Source organism: Dendrobates tinctorius, unplaced genomic scaffold, assembly GCF_039654945.1.
Source record: "Dendrobates tinctorius isolate UK_male_01 unplaced genomic scaffold, ASM3965494v1 ptg000232l, whole genome shotgun sequence".
Taxonomy (NCBI): domain Eukaryota; kingdom Metazoa; phylum Chordata; class Amphibia; order Anura; family Dendrobatidae; genus Dendrobates; species Dendrobates tinctorius.
This window is the reverse complement of record NW_027361899.1, coordinates 12,349,831-12,373,962: the sequence shown is the minus strand read 5'-3', so window position 1 is coordinate 12,373,962 and position 24,132 is coordinate 12,349,831. Positions and strand designations below refer to the sequence as shown.

At 53.8% G+C, this 24,132-nt stretch overlaps 1 protein-coding gene across 1 annotated transcript in view; it reads right to left on the bottom strand.

Moving 5' to 3' along the window:
- Window positions 1-2,437: 2,437 nt before the first annotated feature.
- Window positions 2,438-24,132, bottom strand: part of SLC4A1AP (solute carrier family 4 member 1 adaptor protein) — a 35,304-nt gene continuing 13,609 nt past the window's right edge. Inside the window, exons 10-14 of the mRNA XM_073556316.1 lie at window positions 23,819-24,008; window positions 18,116-18,214; window positions 5,547-5,632; window positions 5,397-5,469; window positions 2,438-2,968 (exon numbers count right to left, since the gene is read on the bottom strand). Coding sequence (XP_073412417.1) covers window positions 2,919-2,968; window positions 5,397-5,469; window positions 5,547-5,632; window positions 18,116-18,214; window positions 23,819-24,008 — 498 coding nt within the window. The 3' untranslated portion in view covers window positions 2,438-2,918. The remainder of the gene's footprint in view (window positions 2,969-5,396; window positions 5,470-5,546; window positions 5,633-18,115; window positions 18,215-23,818; window positions 24,009-24,132) is intronic.

Genomic DNA, 24,132 nt, shown 5'->3' with positions numbered 1-24,132 from the left:
GTAAAATCATGACAAACTAACACTGCTATATAGCCCCCCAAAAAACGAGTTAAAACAAAATGCTACCAAAGTGTCCATATAATAGTGCCATAATATTCTGAGAGTCACAGTGCTACACGGCCCCTCAACTATCTGTTACATGATTTTTGTATATTAGTAACAAACTGTGCATATAATTACATCACACAGTTCCTAAATAATACCGTAATATCCTGAAATCCTGTACAACCCTCAAAAATTCTTATACAGGGAGTCAATATAATACTATAAAACACAGAGCCAACACACTCGCCAGGGTCCTGCACTGCTCTAACGCTCCATTGTCTCCCCGCAGTGAGATCTCTGATTGATGTGGATTTTACTCACAGATTTCTAAGCTGAAATCTGCAGCTAAAATCCGTGCATTATTCATGGGGTTTTCTTCTTGGAAACGCACCAATAAAGACGTTACAAACCGTCTGCAGCTCTAAGGCAGGTTCACGCGTGACGTATTTGGCGCAGATTTTCTGCATTTTAGAGTACTAGTAAAATGCACAAGTTGTAACTTCATCTCATTCACACGCGGCGTTTTTCTCTGGGCACAAATGGTTGATGTTGCGTTTATTAAATTTTCAACATTCCAATTTATTTTGCAGAAACGCACATTTTTGGTGCAGATTTGACTCCATTCCAGTGGAGACCCTGGTTGCGATATTGAGTGCATTTCTATAAAAAAAACAGAGAAAACAAAAAACAAAAAAGAACACATTAAAACATCTGAATAAGTGCAGAAAATACATGAGGATTTTAGATACAAAAACGCTGCGGATTTCAGTTTAGAATTCTGCACCTAAGGCCTCATACTCATCCTAGTGAATGGGTGACATCTCACTTGCGATTTTTTTCTCAGCCAAAATCGGTCTGAGAAAAAAAAAAAGCAGCATGCTGCGATTTGCAGCGATTTTCATCAATAGAAGTCAATGGGTGCGATTAAAAAAACGGACCAAAAACAGACCATCCGTGTTTAACGGATACATCACCATTCTGTGGTATAGAACACTGTAAATGACTGTAGAAAAAGAGTGGCTGGGAAAAAAAAAACAGATGAAAAACGGATGGTGCTGTAGGATTGGAACATCCGGCATATTTTACACGTCCATGTTGTACGACAGGCGCCGCTCAGTGACAGCAAGCAGGAATACTGACAGCTGATATTGGAAAATTGCAAAATAAATAAAGCCTTTCCTTCCATAGACGAGACCAGTGTCCATCATTCCTGGAGTTCGCCCGGTCCCGTGTGAGCGGTGGGGGGTAAGAGGCGTCCTGGTTACTGTACACAGTGGCGGACGGCTGCAGCCGCACCGCGCCCACATCTGACATTTGATGTGAAAATATCTATTGTGTATAGTAAATATTCCAACAAAGATTAACCCTCCAAGTCTGTAAGATACAAAATAATAAGACCCCCCCCCCCACGGAGGCAGAGGCCCAGATCATCGGGCTTTAGGACTTGCAGCAATGACCAAATTTCAACCCCTAATTCTATGGATTCTTCTCCTATGAAGACAGAGAAAAAGAAGAAGATTACAGATAAGGAGTCAGAACCATGGGAGGCCGGAAACAGAGGCTGGAAGAAGCGGAGCGCCCTCTCCTGGTAACAGGAATACTATATCAGCATGGAACTCCTTAAAGGGGCTGTCCATCCTAGGCACCGCAAACTGGAAAGTTCATATGTCATGACAAACAGCTTACAAATCCACTGCGCTACATGTGTCAGTCTTCACTGTCAGTCTGGAATTTTATTCGGGTTCAGCTCTGGAGTATAATACAGGAGGTAACTCAGGATCAGTAATGTAATGTATGTACACAGTGACTGCACCAGCAGAATAGTGAGTGCAGCTCTGGAGTATAATACAGGATGTAACTCCGGATCAGTAATGTAATGTATGTACACAGTGACTGTACCAGCAGAATAGTGAGTGCAGCTCTGGATAATAAAGGGTGTAACTCGGGACCAGTAATGTAATGTATGTACACAGTGACTGCACCAGCAGAATAGTGAGTGCAGCTCTGGAGTATAATACAGGATGTAACTCAGGATCAGTAATGTAATGTATGTACACAGGGACTGCACCAGCAGAATAGTGAGTGCAGCTCTGGAGTATAATACAGGAGGTAAGTCAGGATCAGTAATGTAATGTATGTACACAGTGACTGCACCAGCAGAATAGTGAGTGCAGCTCTGGAGTATAATACAGGATGTAACTCAGGATCAGTAATGTAATGTATGTACACAGTGACTGTACCAGCAGAATAGTGAGTGCAGCTCTGGATAATAAAGGGTGTAACTCGGGACCAGTAGGTTGTATGTGTACACAGTCCTTCTTTGCTCAACATATCAAGAAAAATCAGACGGTGAATAATTGTTTAATAAGGTTATAAAGGAGGAGTCAACGGATATCAAACAGAATAATGTAACATTTTTAATCTTCTTTTAGAAAGTTCTACAAATTAATTCGGTATTTACAGCTTCCAAATTGTACAAGATGGCAATAACAAAAAATCCATAAAATAAAAACGAAAAAGCACAAAAATAACAAATCCACACTAAGAATTGAACGTCCTAGAGGAGCTGTGGGGTCTACGGGGGGCGCCGTCTAACGAGTCTTTTCATAAAAAGAACTGAATTAACACATCACTAGTAAATTTAGTAAAACCAAAATGGGGTGGGAGCGAGCGGTGCAGGAGGATCAGTACGATGTGGTCTGTCGGGGGTCCGGCCTCTCTGCTGCCATAGTTGATGGAGGAAGGATCCAGTCCCTTTGGACGTGTTTATACGGTGTCCGTGCAACACATAACGCGGCAGCATCCCGGGACAATCGCAGACAAACCTGTAGATGCCCGCTGTCGGGGAGTAGATCACGATCAGCAGGGTGGGGTCAGTAACCGTACTTTTCATTCAGGTGGGTCCGTCCATCACCCGTTTGTCCTGATTAAAAAAAAGCAGAGAAACGTTCAGAAATATCGAGAAACTGCGGACTGTGTAATATGGGGCAGATTGCATAACACATCCGGCACTGGAGAGTACGGGGCGGACTGCGTAACACAGGGCTCCGGCACTGCAGAGTACGGGGCGGACTGCGTAACACAGGGCTCCGGCACTGCAGAGTACGGGGCGGACTGCGTAACACATCCGGCACTGCGGAGTATGGGGCGAACTTCATAACACAGCCGACACCGTTGAGTACGGGGCGGAATGCGTAACACAGCCGACACCGCGGAGTAGGGGGCGGACTGCGTAACACATCCGGCACTGCGGAGTACGGGGCGAACTTCGTAACACAGCCGACACCGCGGAGTACGGGGCGGAGTGCGTAACACAGCCGACACCGCGGAGTACGGGGCGGAATGCGTAACACAGCCGACACCGCGGAGTACGGGGCGGAATGCGTAACACAGCCGACACTGCGGACTACGGGGCGGACTGGATAACACAGCTGACACCGCGGAGTACGGGGCGAACTTCGTAACACAGCCGACACTGCGGAGTACGGGGCGAACTTCGTAACACAGCCGACACCGCAGAGTACGGGGCAGAATGCGTAACACAGCCGACACCGCGGAGTACGGGGCGGAGTGCGTAACACAGCCGACACCGCGGAGTACGGGGCGGAATGCGTAACACAGCCGACACTGCGGACTACGGGGCGGACTGGATAACACAGCTGACACCGCGGAGTACGGGGCGAACTTCGTAACACAGCCGGCACTGCGGAGTACGGGGCGAACTTCGTAACACAGCCGGCACTGCGGAGTGCAGGGCGAACTTCGTAACACAGCCGACACCGCAGAGTACGGGGCAGAATGCGTAACACAGCCGACACCGCGGAGTACGGGGCGGACTGCGTAACACAGCCGGCACTGCGGAGTGCAGGGCGAACTTCGTAACAGAGCCGACACCGCAGAGTACGGGGCAGAATGCGTAACACAGCCGGCACTGCGGAGTACGGGGCGGACTGCATAACACAGCCGGCACTGCAGAGTATGGGGCGGACTGCGTAACACAGCCGGCACTGCAGTGTACGGGGCGGACTGCGTAATACAGCCGGCACTGCAGAGTTCGGGGAGGACTGCGTAACACAGCCAGCACTGCAGTGTACGGGGCGGACTGCGTAACACAGCCAGCACTGCAGTGTACGGGGCGGACTGCGTAATACAGCCGGCACTGCAGAGTTCGGGGCGGACTGCGTAACACAGCCAGCACTGCAGAGTACGGGGCGGACTGCGTAACACAGCCGGCACAGTGGAATACGGGGCAGACTTCGTAACACAGCCGACACTGTGGAGTACGAGGTAGATTGCATAACACAGCCGGCAATACGGAGTACAGGGCGGACTGCATAATACATCCGGCACTGCAGAGTACGGGGCGGACTGCATAACACAGCCGACACCGCAGAGTACGGGGCGGAATGCGTAACACAGCCGACACCACGGAGTACGGGGCGGACTGCGTAACACAGCCGGCACTGTGGAGTACGGGGCGGACTGCATAACACATCCGGCACTGCAGAGTACGGGGCGGACTGCGTAACACAGGGCTCCGGCACTGCAGAGTACGGGGCGGACTGCGTTAGGCTAGTTTCACACTAGCGTTTATGAGCGCAGCGACGGCCTGCGCACGGCCGCCGCTAAGCCCCGCCCCCGCCGGTAGCTCCGCCCACCGGCGCATGACGCTGCATGCGCCCTGCGTCCCCTATCTTTATCACAGGGGGCGCAGGCCGTGCGCAGTATACGTTTGGCGGCGCATGCGCCTTTTTGACGGTGCGCCGATGCAACCAAACTGCAGCAGGTTGCGTTTGGCGCTTGTCGGCACACCGTCAAAAGGACGCATGCGCCGCCAAACGCATACTGCGCACGGCCTGCGCCCCCTGTGATAAAGATAGGGGACGCAGGGCGCATGCAGCGTCATGCGCCGTGGGCGGAGCTACCGGCGGGGCGCGGCTTAGCGGCGGCCGTGCGCAGGCCGTCGCTGCGCTCATAAACGCTAGTGTGAAACTAGCCTAACACAGCCGGCACTGCAGAGTTCGGGGCGGACTGCGTAACACAGCCGGCACTGCAGAGTTCGGGGCGGACTGCGTAACACAGTCAGCACTGCAGAGTACGGGGCGGACTGCGTAACACAGCCGGCACAGTGGAATACAAGATAGATTGCATAACACAGCCGGCAATACGGAGTACAGGGCGGACTGCATAACACAGCCAGCATTTCGGCGTACGGGGTGGACTGTGTAATACAGCCGGTACTGCGGAGTGCTATACAGATTTTTTCTATCAGATTGCACTCGTCCATTATAACACAAATGAGAACAAGATTAAATAGAATGTTATCAGCCCCTTTTATAGGCGGTCGTTACCTGTCGGTGGGGTCCACACACAATAGTCAGGGTCGTCCTCGGGGTACCTGGAGGAGAGGGTTCCTGGTGGGGGCTGCAGACAGGGACATTTCTGGATAATTATTCTCTATTACACACTGATGATATCTATCAGTACAGAGTCATACTCACCCGGCTCGGCCCGAGCACCTTCTTCTGTCTCACTACTGAGGCCTCCGGAGCCACCGTCTCCTCTTCTCCATCTTCATTCTTGGCACCTAAAAATGTGAAATACCAAAGAAAGAACTAAGGACAGAGCGGCCGGTGCACGAACAACACAGAGGACAGAGCAGCCGCTGAGCGAACAACGCATAGGGCAGAGCGGCCGGTGCGCGAACACAGAGGACAGAGCGGCCGGTGCGCGAACAACGCAGAGGACAGAGCGGCCGGTGAGCGAACACCACAGAGGGCAGAGCGGCCGGTGAGCAAACACCACAGAGGACAGAGCGGCCGGTGAGCAAACACAACAGAGGACAGAGCGGCCGGTGAGCAAACACCACAGAGGACTGAGCGGCCGGTGCGCAAACCACACAGAGGATAGAGCGGCCGGTGCGCAAACCACACAGAGGATAGAGCGGCCGGTGCGCAAACCACACAGAGGATAGAGCGACCGATGCGCAAACCACACAGAGGATAGAGCGACCGATGCGCAAACAACACAGAGGACAGAGCGACCGATGCGCAAACACCACAGAGGACAGAGCGGCCGGTGAGCAAACACCACAGAGGACAGAGCGGCCGGTGAGCAAACACCACAGAGGACAGAGCGGCCGGTGAGCAAACACCACAGAGGACAGAGCGGCCGGTGAGCAAACACCACAGAGGACAGAGCGGCCGGTGAGCCAACACCACAGAGGACAGAGCGGCCGGTGAGCCAACAACCACAGAGGACAGAGCGGCCGGTGAGCAAACACCACAGAGTCAGAGCGGCCGGTGAGCAAACACCACAGAGTCAGAGCGGCCGGTGAGCAAACACCACAGAGGCAGAGCGGCCGGTGAGCAAACACCACAGAGGCAGAGCGGCCGGTGAGCAAACACCACAGAGGCAGAGCGGCCGGTGAGCAAACACCACAGAGGATAGAGCGACCGATGCGCAAACCACACAGAGGATAGAGCGACCGATGCGCAAACAACACAGAGGACAGAGCGACCGATGCGCAAACACCACAGAGGACAGAGCGGCCGGTGAGCAAACACCACAGAGGACAGAGCGGCCGGTGAGCAAACACCACAGAGGACAGAGCGGCCGGTGAGCAAACACCACAGAGGACAGAGCGGCCGGTGAGCAAACACCACAGAGGACAGAGCGGCCGGTGAGCCAACACCACAGAGGACAGAGCGGCCGGTGAGCCAACAACCACAGAGGACAGAGCGGCCGGTGAGCAAACACCACAGAGTCAGAGCGGCCGGTGAGCAAACACCACAGAGTCAGAGCGGCCGGTGAGCAAACACCACAGAGGCAGAGCGGCCGGTGAGCAAACACCACAGAGGCAGAGCGGCCGGTGAGCAAACACCACAGAGGCAGAGCGGCCGGTGAGCAAACACCACAGAGGATAGAGCGACCGATGCGCAAACCACACAGAGGATAGAGCGACCGATGCGCAAACAACACAGAGGACAGAGCGGCCGGTGAGCAAACACCACAGAGGACAGAGCGGCCGGTGAGCAAACACCACAGAGGACAGAGCGGCCGGTGAGCCAACACCACAGAGGACAGGGCGGCCGGTGAGCCAACAACCACAGAGGACAGGGCGGCCGGTGAACAAACACCACAGAGTCAGAGCGGCCGGTGAGCAAACACCACAGAGTCAGAGCGGCCGGTGAGCAAACACCACAGAGGCAGAGCGGCCGGTGAGCAAACACCACAGAGGCAGAGCGGCCGGTGAGCAAACACCAGAGGCAGAGCGGCCGGTGAGCAAACACCACAGAGGATAGAGCGACCGATGTGCAAACAACACAGGATAGAGCGGCCGGGGCGCAAACAACACAGAGGACAGAGTGGCCGGGGAGCAAACAACACAGAGGACAGAGTGGCCGGGGCGCAAACAACGCAGAGGACAGAGTGGCCGCTGCACAAACAACACAGGATAGAGTGCCCGGTGCGCAAACAACAGAGGACAGAGCAGCCGAGAGCGGCTGGTGCGCGAACAACGCAGAGGGCAGAGCGGTCGGTGCGCAAACAACACAGAGGATAGAGCGACCGATGCGCAAACAACACAGAGGTCAGAGCGGCCGGTGCGCCAACAACGCAGAGGACAGAGCGGCCGGTTCGCAAACAACACAGAGGACAGAGCAGCCGGTGCGCAAACAACAGAGGACAGAGCGGCCGATGCGCAAACCACACAGAGGATAGAGCGACCGATGCGCAAACCACACAGAGGATAGAGCGACCGATGCGCAAACCACACAGAGGATAGAGCGACCGATGCGCAAACAACACAGAGGACAGAGCGACCGATGCGCAAACACCACAGACGACAGAGCGGCCGGTGAGCAAACACCACAGAGGACAGAGCGGCCGGTGAGCAAACACCACAGAGGACAGAGCAGCCAATGAGCAAACACCACAGAGGACAGAGCGGCTGGTGAGCAAACACCACAGAGTCAGAGCGGCCGGTGAGCAAACACCACAGAGTCAGAGTGGCCGATGCGCGAACAACACAGAGGATAGAGCGACCGATGCGCAAACAACACAGGATAGAGCGGCCGGGGCGCAAACAACACAGACGACAGAGTGGCCGGGGCGCAAACAACGCAGAGGATAGAGCGACCGATGCACAAACACAGAGGTCAGAGTGGCCGGTGCGCAAACAACGCACAGGACAGAGCGGCCGCTGCGCAAACAACACAGGATAGAGCGCCCGGTGCACAAAAACAACAGAGGACAGAGCAGCCGAGAGCGGCCGGTGCGCGAACAACGCAGAGGGCAGAGCGGCCGGTGCGCAAACAACACAGAGGATAGAGCGACCGATGCGCAAACACAGAGGTCAGAGCGGCCGGTGCGCCAACAACACAGAGGACAGAGCGGCCGGTGCGCCAACAACGCAGAGGACAGAGCGGCCGGTTCGCAAACCACACAGAGGATAGAGCGACCGATGCGCAAACCACACAGAGGATAGAGCGACCGATGCGCAAACAACACAGAGGACAGAGCGGCCGGTTCGCAAACACAGAGGACAGAGCGGCCGGTGCGGTAACAACGCAGAGGACAGAGCGGCCGGTTCGCAAACCACACAGAGGATAGAGCGACCGATGCGCAAACCACACAGAGGATAGAGCGACCGATGCGCAAACCACACAGAGGATAGAGCGACCGATGCGCAAACCACACATAGGATAGAGCGACCGATGCGCAAACCACACATAGGATAGAGCGACCGATGCGCAAACCACACATAGGATAGAGCGACCGATGCGCAAACACCACAGAGGACACAGCGACCGATGCGCAAACACCACAGAGGACAGAGCGGCCGGAGAGCAAACACCACAGAGGACAGAGCGGCCGGTGAGCAAACACCACAGAGGACAGAGCTGCCGGTGAGCAAACACCACAGAGGACAGAGCAGCCGGTGAGCAAACACCACAGAGGACAGAGCGGCCGGTGAGCAAACACCACAGAGGACAGAGCGGCCGGTGAGCAAACACCACAGAGGACAGAGCGGCCGGTGAGCAAACACCACAGAGGACAGAGCAGCCAATGAGCAAACACCACAGAGGACAGAGCAGCCGGTGAGCAAACACCACAGAGGACAGAGCGGCCGGTGAGCAAACACCACAGAGGACAGAGCGGCCGGTGAACAAACACCACAGAGGACAGAGCGGCCGGTGAACAAACACCACAGAGGACAGAGCGGCCGGTGAACAAACACCACAGAGTCAGAGCGCCCAAAGAACACAGATGACAGAGCGGCCGGTGTGCAAACACCACAGAGGACAGAGCAGCCAATGAGCAAACACCACAGAGGACAGAGCAGCCGGTGAGCAAACACCACAGAGGACAGAGCGGCCGGTGAGCAAACACCACAGAGGACAGAGCGGCCGGTGAGCAAACACCACAGAGGACAGAGCGGCCGGTGAACAAACACCACAGAGTCAGAGCGCACAAAGAACACAGATGACAGAGCGGCCGGTGTGCAAACCACACAGAGGATAGAGCGACCGATGCGCAAACCACACAGAGGATAGAGCGACCGATGCGCAAACCACACATAGGATAGAGCGACCGATGCGCAAACACCACAGAGGACAGAGCGGCCGGTGAGCAAACACCACAGAGGACAGAGCGGCCGGTGAGCAAACACCACAGAGGACAGAGCTGCCGGTGAGCAAACACCACAGAGGACAGAGCAGCCGGTGAGCAAACACCACAGAGGACAGAGCGGCCGGTGAGCAAACACCACAGAGGACAGAGCGGCCGGTGAACAAACACCACAGAGGACAGAGCGGCCGGTGAACAAACACCACAGAGTCAGAGCGCCCGGTGCGCAAACACCACAGAGTCAGAGCGCCCGCTGCGCAAACACCACAGAGTCAGAGCGCCCGGTGCGCAAACAACAGAGGACAGAGCAGCCGAGAGCGGCCGGTGCGCGAACAACGCAGAGTGCAGAGCGGCCGGTGCGCAAACAACACAGAGGATAGAGCGACCGATGCGCAAACAACACAGAGGATAGAGCGACCGATGCGCAAACAACACAGAGGTCAGAGCGGCCGGTGCGCCAACAACGCAGAGGACAGAGCGGCCACTGCGCAAAGAACACAGAGAACAGACTCTGTGGTATTTGCTCACCGGCTGCTCTGTCCTCTGTGGTATTTGCTCACCGGCTGCTCTGTCCTCTGTGGTATTTGCTCACCGGCCGCTCTATCCTCTGTGGTGTTTGCTCAGAACACAGAGAACACAGATAACAGAGCGGCCGGTGCACAAAGAACACAGAGGATAGAGCGACCGATGCGCAAACCACACAGAGGATAGAGCGACCGATGCGCAAACCACACAGAGGATAGAGCGACCGATGCGCAAACCACACATAGGATAGAGCGACCGATGCGCAAACACCACAGAGGACAGAGCGGCCGGTGAGCAAACACCACAGAGGACAGAGCGGCCGGTGAGCAAACACCACAGAGGACAGAGCAGCCAATGAGCAAACACCACAGAGGACAGAGCGGCTGGTGAGCAAACACCACAGAGTCAGAGCGGCCGGTGAGCAAACACCACAGAGTCAGAGCGGCCGGTGAGCAAACACCACAGAAGACAGAGTGGCCGATGCGCGAACAGCACAGAGGATAGAGCGACCGATGCGCAAACAACACAGACGACAGAGTGGCCGGGGCGCAAACAACGCAGAGGATAGAGCGACCGATGCACAAACACAGAGGTCAGAGTGGCCGATGCGCAAACAACGTACAGGACAGAGCGGCCGCTGCGCAAACAACACAGGATAGAGCGCCCGGTGCGCAAAAACAACAGAGGACAGAGCAGCCGAGAGCGGCCGGTGCGCGAACAACGCAGAGGGCAGAGCGGCCGGTGCGCAAACAACACAGAGGACAGAGCGGCCGGTTCGCAAACACAGAGGACAGAGCGGCCGAGAGCGACCGATGCGCAAACACAGAGGTCAGAGCGGCCGGTGCGCCAACAACGCAGAGGACAGAGCGGCCGGTTCGCAAACACAGAGGACAGAGCGGCCGGTGCGCCAACAACGCAGAGGACAGAGCGGCCGGTTCGCAAACCACACAGAGGATAGAGCGACCGATGCGCAAACCACACAGAGGATAGAGCGACCGATGCGCAAACAACACAGAGGACACAGCGACCGATGCGCAAACACCACAGAGGACAGAGCGGCCGGAGAGCAAACACCACAGAGGAAAGAGCGGCCGTTGAGCAAACACCACAGAGGATAGAGCGGCCGGTGAGCAAATACCACAGAGGACAGAGCAGCCGGTGAGCAAATACCACAGAGGACAGAGCAGCCGGTGAGCAAATACCACAGAGTCAGAGCGCCCGGTGCGCAAACACCACAGAGTCAGAGCGCCCGGTGCGCAAACAACAGAGGACAGAGCAGCCGAGAGCGGCCGGTGCGCGAACAACGCAGAGTGCAGAGCGGCCGGTGCGCAAACAACACAGAGGATAGAGCGACCGATGCGCAAACAACACAGAGGATAGAGCGACCGATGCGCAAACAACACAGAGGTCAGAGCGGCCGGTGCGCCAACAACGCAGAGGACAGAGCGGCCACTGCGCAAAGAACACAGAGAACAGAGCGGCCGGTGCACAAAGAACACAGATGACAGAGCGGCCGGTGTGCAAACCACACAGAGGATAGAGCGACCGATGCGCAAACCACACAGAGGATAGAGCGACCGATGCGCAAACCACACATAGGATAGAGCGACCGATGCGCAAACAACACAGAGGACAGAGCGGCCGGTGAGCAAACACCACAGAGGACAGAGCGGCCGGTGAGCAAACACCACAGAGTCAGAGCGGCCGGTGAGCAAACACCACAGAGTCAGAGCGGCCGGTGAGCAAACACCACAGAAGACAGAGTGGCCGATGCGCGAACAACACAGAGGATAGAGCGACCGATGCGCAAACAACACAGGATAGAGCGGCCGGGGAGCAAACAACACAGACGACAGAGTGGCCGGGGCGCAAACAACGCAGAGGATAGAGCGACCGATGCACAAACACAGAGGTCAGAGTGGCCGGTGCGCAAACAACGTACAGGACAGAGCGGCCGCTGCGCAAAAAACACAGGATAGAGCGCCCGGTGCGCAAAAACAACAGAGGACAGAGCAGCCGAGAGCGGCCGGTGCGCGAACAACGCAGAGGGCAGAGCGGCCGGTGCGCAAACAACACAGAGGATAGAGCGACCGATGCGCAAACAACACAGAGGATAGAGCGGCCGGTGCGCCAACAACGCAGAGGACAGAGCGGCCGGTTCGCAAACACAGAGGACAGAGCGGCCGGTGCGCCAACAACGCAGAGGACAGAGCGGCCGGTTCGCAAACCACACAGAGGATAGAGCGACCGATGCGCAAACCACACAGAGGATAGAGCGACCGATGCGCAAACAACACAGAGGACAGAGCGGCCGGTTCGCAAACACAGAGGACAGAGCGGCCGGTGCGGTAACAACGCAGAGGTCAGAGCGGCCGGTTCGCAAACCACACAGAGGATAGAGCGACCGATGCGCAAACCACACAGAGGATAGAGCGACCGATGCGCAAACCACACAGAGGATAGAGCGACCGATGCGCAAACAACACAGAGGACACAGCGACCGATGCGCAAACACCACAGAGGACAGAGCGGCCGGAGCGCAAACACCACAGAGGACAGAGCGGCCGGTGAGCAAACACCACAGAGGATAGAGCGGCCGGTGAGCAAATACCACAGAGGACAGAGCAGCCGGTGAGCAAATACCACAGAGGACAGAGCAGCCGGTGAGCAAATACCACAGAGTCAGAGCGCCCGGTGCGCAAACACCACAGAGTCAGAGCGCCCGGTGCGCAAACAACAGAGGACAGAGCAGCCGAGAGCGGCCGGTGCGCGAACAACGCAGAGTGCAGAGCGGCCGGTGCGCAAACAACACAGAGGATAGAGCGACCGATGCGCAAACAACACAGAGGATAGAGCGACCGATGCGCAAACAACACAGAGGTCAGAGCGGCCGGTGCGCCAACAACGCAGAGGACAGAGCGGCCACTGCGCAAAGAACACAGAGAACAGAGCGGCCGGTGCACAAAGAACACAGATGACAGAGCGGCCGGTGTGCAAACCACACAGAGGATAGAGCGACCGATGCGCAAACCACACAGAGGATAGAGCGACCGATGCGCAAACCACACATAGGATAGAGCGACCGATGCGCAAACAACACAGAGGACAGAGCGGCCGGTGAGCAAACACCACAGAGGACAGAGCGGCCGTGAGCAAACACCACAGAGGACAGAGCAGCCAATGAGCAAACACCACAGAGGACAGAGCGGCTGGTGAGCAAACACCACAGAGTCAGAGCGGCCGGTGAGCAAACACCACAGAGTCAGAGCGGCCGGTGAGCAAACACCACAGAGTCAGAGCGGCCGGTGAGCAAACACCACAGAAGACAGAGTGGCCGATGCGCGAACAACACAGAGGATAGAGCGACCGATGCGCAAACAACACAGGATAGAGCGGCCGGGGCGCAAACAACACAGACGACAGAGTGGCCGGGGCGCAAACAACGCAGAGGATAGAGCGACCGATGCACAAACACAGAGGTCAGAGTGGCCGGTGCGCAAACAACGTACAGGACAGAGCGGCCGCTGCGCAAACAACACAGGATAGAGCGCCCGGTGCGCAAAAACAACAGAGGACAGAGCAGCCGAGAGCGGCCGGTGCGCGAACAACGCAGAGGGCAGAGCGGCCGGTGCGCAAACAACACAGAGGATAGAGCGACCGATGCGCAAACACAGAGGTCAGAGCGGCCGGTGCGCCAACAACGCAGAGGACAGAGCGGCCGGTTCGCAAACACAGAGGACAGAGCGGCCGGTGCGCCAACAACGCAGAGGACAGAGCGGCCGGTTCGCAAACCACACAGAGGATAGAGCGACCGATGCGCAAACCACACAGAGGATAGAGCGACCGATGCGCAAACAACACAGAGGACACAGCGACCGATGCGCAAACACCACAGAGGACAGAGCGGCCGGAGAGCAAACACCACAGAGGACAGAGCGGCCGGTGAGCAAACACCACAGAGGATAGAGCGGCCGGTGAGCAAATACCACAGAGGACAGAGCAGCCGGTGAGCAAATACCACAGAGGACAGAGCAGCCGGTGAGCAAATACCACAGAGTCAGAGCGCCCGGTGCGCAAACACCACAGAGTCAGAGCGCCCGGTGCGCAAACAACAGAGGACAGAGCAGCCGAGAGCGGCCGGTGCGCGAACAACGCAGAGTGCAGAGCGGCCGGTGCGCAAACAACACAGAGGATAGAGCGACCGATGCGCAAACAACACAGAGGATAGAGCGACCGATGCGCAAACAACACAGAGGTCAGAGCGGCCGGTGCGCCAACAACGCAGAGGACAGAGCGGCCACTGCGCAAAGAACACAGAGAACAGAGCGGCCGGTGCACAAAGAACACAGATGACAGAGCGGCCGGTGTGCAAACCACACAGAGGATAGAGCGACCGATGCGCAAACCACACAGAGGATAGAGCGACCGATGCGCAAACCACACATAGGATAGAGCGACCGATGCGCAAACAACACAGAGGACAGAGCGGCCGGTGAGCAAACACCACAGAGGACAGAGCGGCCGGTGAGCAAACACCACAGAGTCAGAGCGGCCGGTGAGCAAACACCACAGAGTCAGAGCGGCCGGTGAGCAAACACCACAGAAGACAGAGTGGCCGATGCGCGAACAACACAGAGGATAGAGCGACCGATGCGCAAACAACACAGGATAGAGCGGCCGGGGCGCAAACAACACAGACGACAGAGTGGCCGGGGTCGCAAACAACGCAGAGGATAGAGCGACCGATGCACAAACACAGAGGTCAGAGTGGCCGGTGCGCAAACAACGTACAGGACAGAGCGGCCGCTGCGCAAAAAACACAGGATAGAGCGCCCGGTGCGCAAAAACAACAGAGGACAGAGCAGCCGAGAGCGGCCGGTGCGCGAACAACGCAGAGGGCAGAGCGGCCGGTGCGCAAACAACACAGAGGATAGAGCGACCGATGCGCAAACACAGAGGTCAGAGCGGCCGGTGCGCCAACAACGCAGAGGACAGAGCGGCCGGTTCGCAAACACAGAGGACAGAGCGGCCGGTGCGGTAACAACGCAGAGGACAGAGCGGCCGGTTCACAAACCACACAGAGGATAGAGCGACCGATGCGCAAACCACACAGAGGATAGAGCGACCGATGCGCAAACCACACAGAGGATAGAGCGACCGATGCGCAAACAACACAGAGGACACAGCGACCGATGCGCAAACACCACAGAGGACAGAGCGGCCGGAGAGCAAACACCACAGAGGACAGAGCGGCCGATGAGCAAACACCACAGAGGATAGAGCGGCCGGTGAGCAAATACCACAGAGGACAGAGCAGCCGGTGAGCAAATACCACAGAGGACAGAGCAGCCGGTGAGCAAATACCACAGAGTCAGAGCGCCCGGTGCGCAAACACCACAGAGTCAGAGCGCCCGGTGCGCAAACAACAGAGGACAGAGCAGCCGAGAGCGGCCGGTGCGCGAACAACGCAGAGTGCAGAGCGGCCGGTGCGCAAACAACACAGAGGATAGAGCGACCGATGCGCAAACAACACAGAGGATAGAGCGACCGATGCGCAAACAACACAGAGGTCAGAGCGGCCGGTGCGCCAACAACGCAGAGGACAGAGCGGCCACTGCGCAAAGAACACAGATGACAGAGCGGCCGGTGTGCAAACCACACAGAGGATAGAGCGACCGATGCGCAAACCACACAGAGGATAGAGCGACCGATGCGCAAACCACACATAGGATAGAGCGACCGATGCGCAAACAACACAGAGGACAGAGCGGCCGGTGCGCCAACAACGCAGAGGACAGAGCGGCCGGTTCGCAAACCACACAGAGGATAGAGCGACCGATGCGCAAACCACACAGAGGATAGAGCGACCGATGCGCAAACAACACAGAGGACAGAGCGGCCGGTTCGCAAACACCACAGAGGACAGAGCGGCCGTGAGCAAACACCACAGAGGACAGAGCAGCCAATGAGCAAACACCACAGAGGACAGAGCGGCTGGTGAGCAAACACCACAGAGTCAGAGCGGCCGGTGAGCAAACACCACAGAGTCAGAGCGGCCGGTGAGCAAACACCACAGAAGACAGAGTGGCCGATGCGCGAACAACACAGAGGATAGAGCGACCGATGCGCAAACAACACAGGATAGAGCGGCCGGGGCGCAAACAACACAGACGACAGAGTGGCCGGGGCGCAAACAACGCAGAGGATAGAGCGACCGATGCACAAACACAGAGGTCAGAGTGGCCGGTGCGCAAACAACGCACAGGACAGAGCGGCCGCTGCGCATACAACACAGGATAGAGCGCCCGGTGCGCAAAAACAACAGAGGACAGAGCAGCCGAGAGCGGCCGGTGCGCGAACAACGCAGAGGGCAGAGCGGCCGGTGCGCAAACAACACAGAGGATAGAGCGACCGATGCGCAAATACAGAGGTCAGAGCGGCCGGTGCGCCAACAACGCAGAGGACAGAGCGGCCGGTTCGCAAACCACACAGAGGATAGAGCGACCGATGCGCAAACCACACAGAGGATAGAGCGACCGATGCGCAAACCACACAGAGGATAGAGCGACCGATGCGCAAACCACACAGAGGATAGAGCGACCGATGCGCAAACCACACAGAGGATAGAGCGACCGATGCGCAAACCACACAGAGGATAGAGCGACCGATGCGCAAACCACACATAGGATAGAGTGACCGATGCGCAAACAACACAGAGGACACAGCGACCGATGCGCAAACACCACAGAGGACAGAGCGGCCGGAGAGCAAACACCACAGAGGACAGAGCGGCCGGTGAGCAAACACCACAGAGGACAGAGCGGCCGGTGAGCAAACACCACAGAGGACAGAGCAGCCGGTGAGCAAATACCACAGAGGACAGAGCGGCCGGTGAGCAAACACCACAGAGTCAGAGCGGCCGGAGAGCAAACACCACAGAGTCAGAGCGCCCGGTGCGCAAACACCACAGAGTCAGAGCGCCCGGTGCGCAAACACCACAGAGTCAGAGCGCCCGGTGCGCAAACACCACAGAGTCAGAGCGCCCGGTGCGCAAACAACAGAGGACAGAGCAGCCGAGAGCGGCCGGTGCGCGAACAACGCAGAGTGCAGAGCGGCCGGTGCGCAAACAACACAGAGGATAGAGCGACCGATGCGCAAACAACACAGAGGATAGAGCGACCGATGCGCAAACAACACAGAGGTCAGAGCGGCCAGTGCGCCAACAACGCAGAGGACAGAGCGGCCACTGCGCAAAGAACACAGAGAACAGAGCGGCCGGTGCACAAGAACACAGATGACAGAGCGGCCGGTGTGCAAACCACACAGAGGATAGAGCGACCGATGCGCAAACAACACAGAAGACAGAGCGGTCGGTGTGCAAACCACACAGAGGATAGAGCGACCGATGCGCAAACAACAGAGGACAGAGAGCGGCCGGGGCACAAAGAACACAGATGACAGAGCGGCCGGTGTGCAAACCACACAGAGGATAGAGCGACCGATGCGCAAACAACACAGATGACAGAGCGGTCGGTGTGCAAACCACACAGAGGATAGAGCGACCGATGCGCAAACAACACAGAAGACAGAGCGGTCGGTGCGCAAACAACACAGAGGATAGAGCGACCGATGCGCAAACAACAGAGGACAGAGAGCGGCCGGGGCACAAAGAACACAGAGGGCAGAGCGGCCGGTGCGCGAACAACACAGAGGATAGAGCGACCGATGCGCGAACAACACAGAGGATAGAGCGACCAATGCGCGAACAACACAGAGGACAAAGTGGCCAGGTAACAGGAACCTCTTTGTATACATTATGTGCAGGATTATCAGATGCTGGATTAGAGGAACCTCACATATATAATCTGCACACAGCGAATTACATTTTATGCGAGCGATTTTAGCTGTTGCTTACCAGAAAGACTGTGTCCCTTCAGGGCCCTCGGACTAGCGCTGGGGGACTCTGATTTTTTCTTTGGCTCTTGACTTTGGATTTTCAATTCCACATCATGAGCTGCAACACCACGAGAACAGATGATGGGACGTTACATACATCCGCCTCACGAAAAGCATTGATGGCCGCACCCCCACCCCAATATGCGACCGCACCGCCTCCGCTCAGTAATCTACTGACAGTCAGGTCGGCACCACTATACTGATTATAATGATACCTGGTCATGAAATTCGCCTTGTGGTTCTTGTGTAATCTTTATTTGCAGTTTTCAGTTGAGATTCGCATTTATGGGCGGGGCTGTGAGGATCATTAGAAAGTATGGAAGGTGCGGGGCTCTGGGCTTTCACAAAATGTCGGCGGAGCCCCGCACCACTTATCACCTCATGGTACCAGCCTGGGGCTCGCAAGCCATCACTTGCTGCCACCGAACACCCAGTCCTACCAGCCTGGAGCCCACAGCATCTCCTGCCCCCGCCAGCAGTGACCCTACCACCCGGGACCTCACTCCACCACCAGTGCCCCCCAGGTAAGCTACCACAAAAGAGAAGTATAAGACGAAAAATTTAATTAAAAAAGACAAAACATTTTTTTCCTATTTTCCTCCCCAAAATTTGAGGTGCATTTTATAAACTGGTAAGTTTTATAATCTGCAAAATAAACTATACATATTAAAAAAAAACAAAAAGACGCTACCACCCGATTTGGTGTTATTCATGTCAAATTAATAATGGGAAGTTGTGTGATAGATTTCAAAACAGGGGGAGATACAAAGGCCTGGTTGGGATGGGCACCTGGGGCAATAATACCGGGAATCACTCCTTCTACCGTGCTTCCTACAAACCCGACATCTTTTTTGGGGACGGTTTTGGGTGGGAGCAGCAGGGACAAGGCAAATAAAATGTCGGTTTAACAGTCCCCGGACATCCTCTGACTCGCAGACTGCCTCTTGTAGTGTCTCCTTTTTGACTCGACAGCACAATTTTCTCCTGGACCTGCAGACATGGCAGCGCTCCTTGTGACATTTATAGAGGACGAAGCTGTTGTAGGTAATCTGGATGAGGTAGAGCGCCACCTTTTTACATCAGGCCCTGGGTTTACCCGATACGGTTGCAGCACCTGGTCCGACAGATTAACACCTCTCATGAATTTATTGTAATCTATGATGCAGACTGCATTTTCCTTGTCCCTGGTGGTGCCCCCCATCTCAGTCCATCACAGTGGGGTCCACATACAGCATGTAAATATCCTTCTTGTCATTCTGTTTCACTCCAAAAAGTTGGTCACTTGTGAGTGAGAATGACGTCCCCTTCTCCAAACGTCTGGACACCAACTGTGATGGAAACCCCACTCGGATTTTCCCTGACTGTCCCCCAGGCCCCTGTATTTGCAGAGTGGCAGGACTGATATAGGGGGCTACTCGTGTAATAGTGGTCGGTATACGCATGGTAACTTTGATGAACAAAAGACGTCATCAGCTCCCAGACTATTTTACCTGGGGTGCAAATTGTCTGGGGCAGATTTGGGGGCTAACTTGGTGGCCCCTAACTTCATATATTAGGAAGATGCATGTCTAGCCTGATGCACGCTCTCATTTTTTGTAGAGCTTGACGCCGTATTTGAAGCTTGAAGGGAAGGAATTAGCTAAATGGCAGACGGCCCTTTAAACTCATGAAGGAATCGTCGAATGTAACATTCATAGCGGGCTCGGGACATGACAGCCGCAGATACAGGGAGCTGGGGACAGATTGTTGTTGCCCAGTAGGCGTGGAGTGTGGTGGGTTTTTAATTTTACTAATCCCATGTTGAGGGTAATGTCTGAAAATCTTTTAATATCAGGGACATTTGTGGGGATCCAGGAACAGGAATTAAAGGCAGTGGGTTTTTAGGAAATTTATTGATGGGAATATAAAATTGTAAGACTTCTGGAGTAATGAAAATTTTGAAAAAGACAAAAGAGGGTAAAATTAGTTACATCAACTTTTACACCAGGAGCAGCTGAAAAAGGGGGAATGTGCGGGGAAAAGGGATTGTCAGGATACCACAATGGACTGCGGTACTTGGTCCTGAATCTGACGCTTCAGCAGTGATGACCGACTCCACTACCATAGGGATGTCAGATCCCGTGGAGGAAGAGTCGTCATCACTGGCTGAAAACTATTCTGCGTCAGAGCCAGATTCTGTGTCACTGCCGGAGTACAGCAGGGAGAACGCCTGCTCCACGGTGAATGTTCTGAGGGCCATTATTACATTGTACACGCCTGCCTACCAAAAAACCTAAACCTAATCTAACATAACCAGGCCTAAACCTAATATAACACTACCAGACCTAAACCTAATCTAAAACCACCAGACCTAAACCTAAATAAGACCACCAGACCTAAACCTAATCTAACACTACGAGACCTAAACATAATCTAACACCACCAGACCTAAACCTAATCTACCACCACCAGACCTAAACCTAAATAAGACCACCAGACCTAAATCTAATCTAACACCACCAGACCTAATCCTAATTTAACACTACGAGACCTAAACCTAATTTAACACCACCAGACCTAAACCTAAATAAGACCACCAGACCTAAACCTAATTTAACACTACGAGACCTAAACCTAATCTAACACCACCAGACCTAAACCTAATCTAACACTACGAGACCTAAACCTAATCTAACACCTCCAGGCCTAAACCTAATCTAACACCACCATACCTAAACCTAATCTAACACCACCAGACCTAAACCTAATCTAACACCACCAGACCTAAATCTAATCTAACACCACTAGACCTAAACCTAATCTAACACCACCAGGCCTAAACCTAATCTAACACCACCAGACCTAAATCTAATCTAACACCACCAGACCTAAACCTAATCTAACACTACCATACCTAAACCTAATCTAACACCACCAGACCTAAACCTAAATAAGACCACCAGACCTAAACCTAATCTAACACCACCAGGCCTAAACCTAATCTAACACCACCAGACCTAAACCTAATTTAACACTACGAGACCTAAACCTAATTTAACACCACCAGACCTAAACCTAATCTAACACTACGAGACCTAAACCTAATCTAACACCACCAGACCTAAACCTAAATAAGACCACCAGGCCTAAACCTAATCTAACACCACCAGGCCTAAACCTAATCTAACACCACCATACCTAAACCTAAATAAGACCACCAGACCTAAATCTAATCTAACACCACCAGACCTAAATCTAATCTAACACCACCAGACCTAAATCTAATCTAACACCACCAGACCTAAACTTAATCTAACACCACCAGACCTAAACCTAATCTAACACTACCATACCTAAACCTAATCTAACACCACCAGACCTAAACCTAAATAAGACCACCAGACCTAAACCTAATCTACCACCACCAGGTCTAAACCTAATCTAACACTACCATACCTAAACCTAATCTAACACTACGAGACCTAAACCTAATCTAACACCACCAGACCTAAACCTAAATAAGACCACCAGGCCTAAACCTAATCTAACACCACCAGGCCTAAACCTAATCTAACACCACCATACCTAAACCTAATCTAACACCACCAGACCTAAACCTAAATAAGACCACCAGGCCTAAATCTAATCTAACACCACCAGACCTAATCCTAATCTAACACCACCAGACCTAAACCTAATCTAACACCACCAGACCTAATCCTAATCTAACACCACCAGACCTAAACCTAATCTAACACCACCAGACCTAATCCTAATCTAACACCACCAGACCTAAACCTAATTTAACACTACGAGACCTAAACCTAATTTAACACCACCAGACCTAAATCTAATCTACCACCACCAGACCTAATCCTAATCTACCACCACCAGACCTAAACCTAATCTAACACCACCAGACCTAAACCTAATCTAACACCACCAGGCCTAAACCTAAATAAGACCACCAGACCTAAACCTAATCTAACACCACCAGGTCTAAACCTAATCTAACACCACCAGGCCTAAACCTAATCTAACACCACCAGACCTAAACCTAATCTAACACTACCATACCTAAACCTAGTCTAACACTACGAGACCTAAACCTAATCTACCACCACCAGACCTAAACCTAAATAAGACCACCAGGCCTAAACCTAATCTAACACCACCAGGCCTAAACCTAATCTAACACCACCAGACCTAAACCTAATCTAACACCACCAGACCTAAACCTAAATAAGACCACCAGGCCTAAATCTAATCTAACACCACCAGACCTAAATCTAATCTAACACCACCAGACCTAAACTTAATCTAACACCACCAGACCTAAACCTAATCTAACACTACCATACCTAAACCTAATCTAACACTACCATACCTAAACCTAATCTAACACCACCAGACCTAAACCTAAATAAGACCACCAGACCTAAACCTAATCTAACACCACCAGGTCTTAACCTAATCTAACACCACCAGGCCTAAACCTAATCTAACACCACCAGACCTAAACCTAATCTAACACCACCAGACCTAAACCTAATCTAACACTACCATACCTAAACCTAATCTAACACTACGAGACCTAAACCTAATCTAACACCACCAGACCTAAACCTAAATAAGACCACCAGGCCTAAACCTAATCTAACACCACCAGGCCTAAACCTAATCTAACACCACCATACCTAAACCTAATCTAACACCACCATACCTAAACCTAATCTAACACCACCAGACCTAAACCTAAATAAGACCACCAGGCCTAAATCTAATCTAACACCACCAGACCTAATCCTAATCTAACACCACCAGACCTAAACCTAATTTAACACTACGAGACATAAACCTAATTTAACACCACCAGACCTAATCCTAATCTAACACCACCAGACCTAAACCTAATCTAACACCACCAGGCCTAAACCTAATCTAACACCACCAGACCTAAACCTAATCTAACACCACCAGGCCTAAACCTAATCTAACACCACCAGACCTAAACCTAATCTAACACCACCAGACCTAATCCTAATCTAACACCACCAGACCTAATCCTAATCTAACACCACCAGACCTAATCCTAATCTAACACCACCAGACCTAAACCTAATCTAACACCACCAGACCTAATCCTAATCTAACACCACCAGACCTAAATCTAATCTACCACCACCAGACCTAAACCTAATCTAACACCACCAGACCTAAACCTAATCTAACACCACCAGACCTAAACCTAATCTAACACCACCAGACCTAATCCTAATCTAACACCACCAGACCTAAACCAAATCTAACACCACCAGACCTAAACCTAATCTAATACTATGAGACCTAAACCTAATCTAACACTTGTAGATGTTGGCGAGCACACTGCGCATGAACCTGCCATTTTCTTTCAGCAGCAGAAGGAAAGGTGCTGGGAGGCGGATCATGAATCCGGTATAACGGTACAGTGGGGGGAGCTCAGGGACATCATTTCTTTCTCCTCTGAACATGAGGTCCATTGTCTCAGCTACCCCTGGCAGCTGGAACCCCGGAGATTTTCCGATTCTGGGGTGCGCTACACCCTTATTTCTGATCACAGTTTTAATGAATACCGGGGTTAAAAATGGTGAGCAAGTTCATCATAATGCCCCCGTCCTGGGAGAGGTTCACAAGCATGGCGTACCTTCATTCCCCCGGATGGGGTGTTTGCGGTCTTCCGGTTGCTCCATAGTTTTGCTCTGTACCGGTCGGTTCTCTGTGCAGCTGGTGGTCTCCATGTTGTCATCTTCGTCCTCCTCCTCTTCTGGCTCGTTATCGTTGCCTTTCATGGTAAACAGACTGGAGGGAAGGTCAGTCCGTTTTGGGGGCAGCCTCTGTAACAGGAATATACGAATATCTAATTATCCAACATTTGGAGGGTCTTAGTCACTGCTAAGCTAATGTGCAGAACTGGCTGGGACTTGTGGTTCCCTGTTTAGCTGAATACAAGTTGCTGTA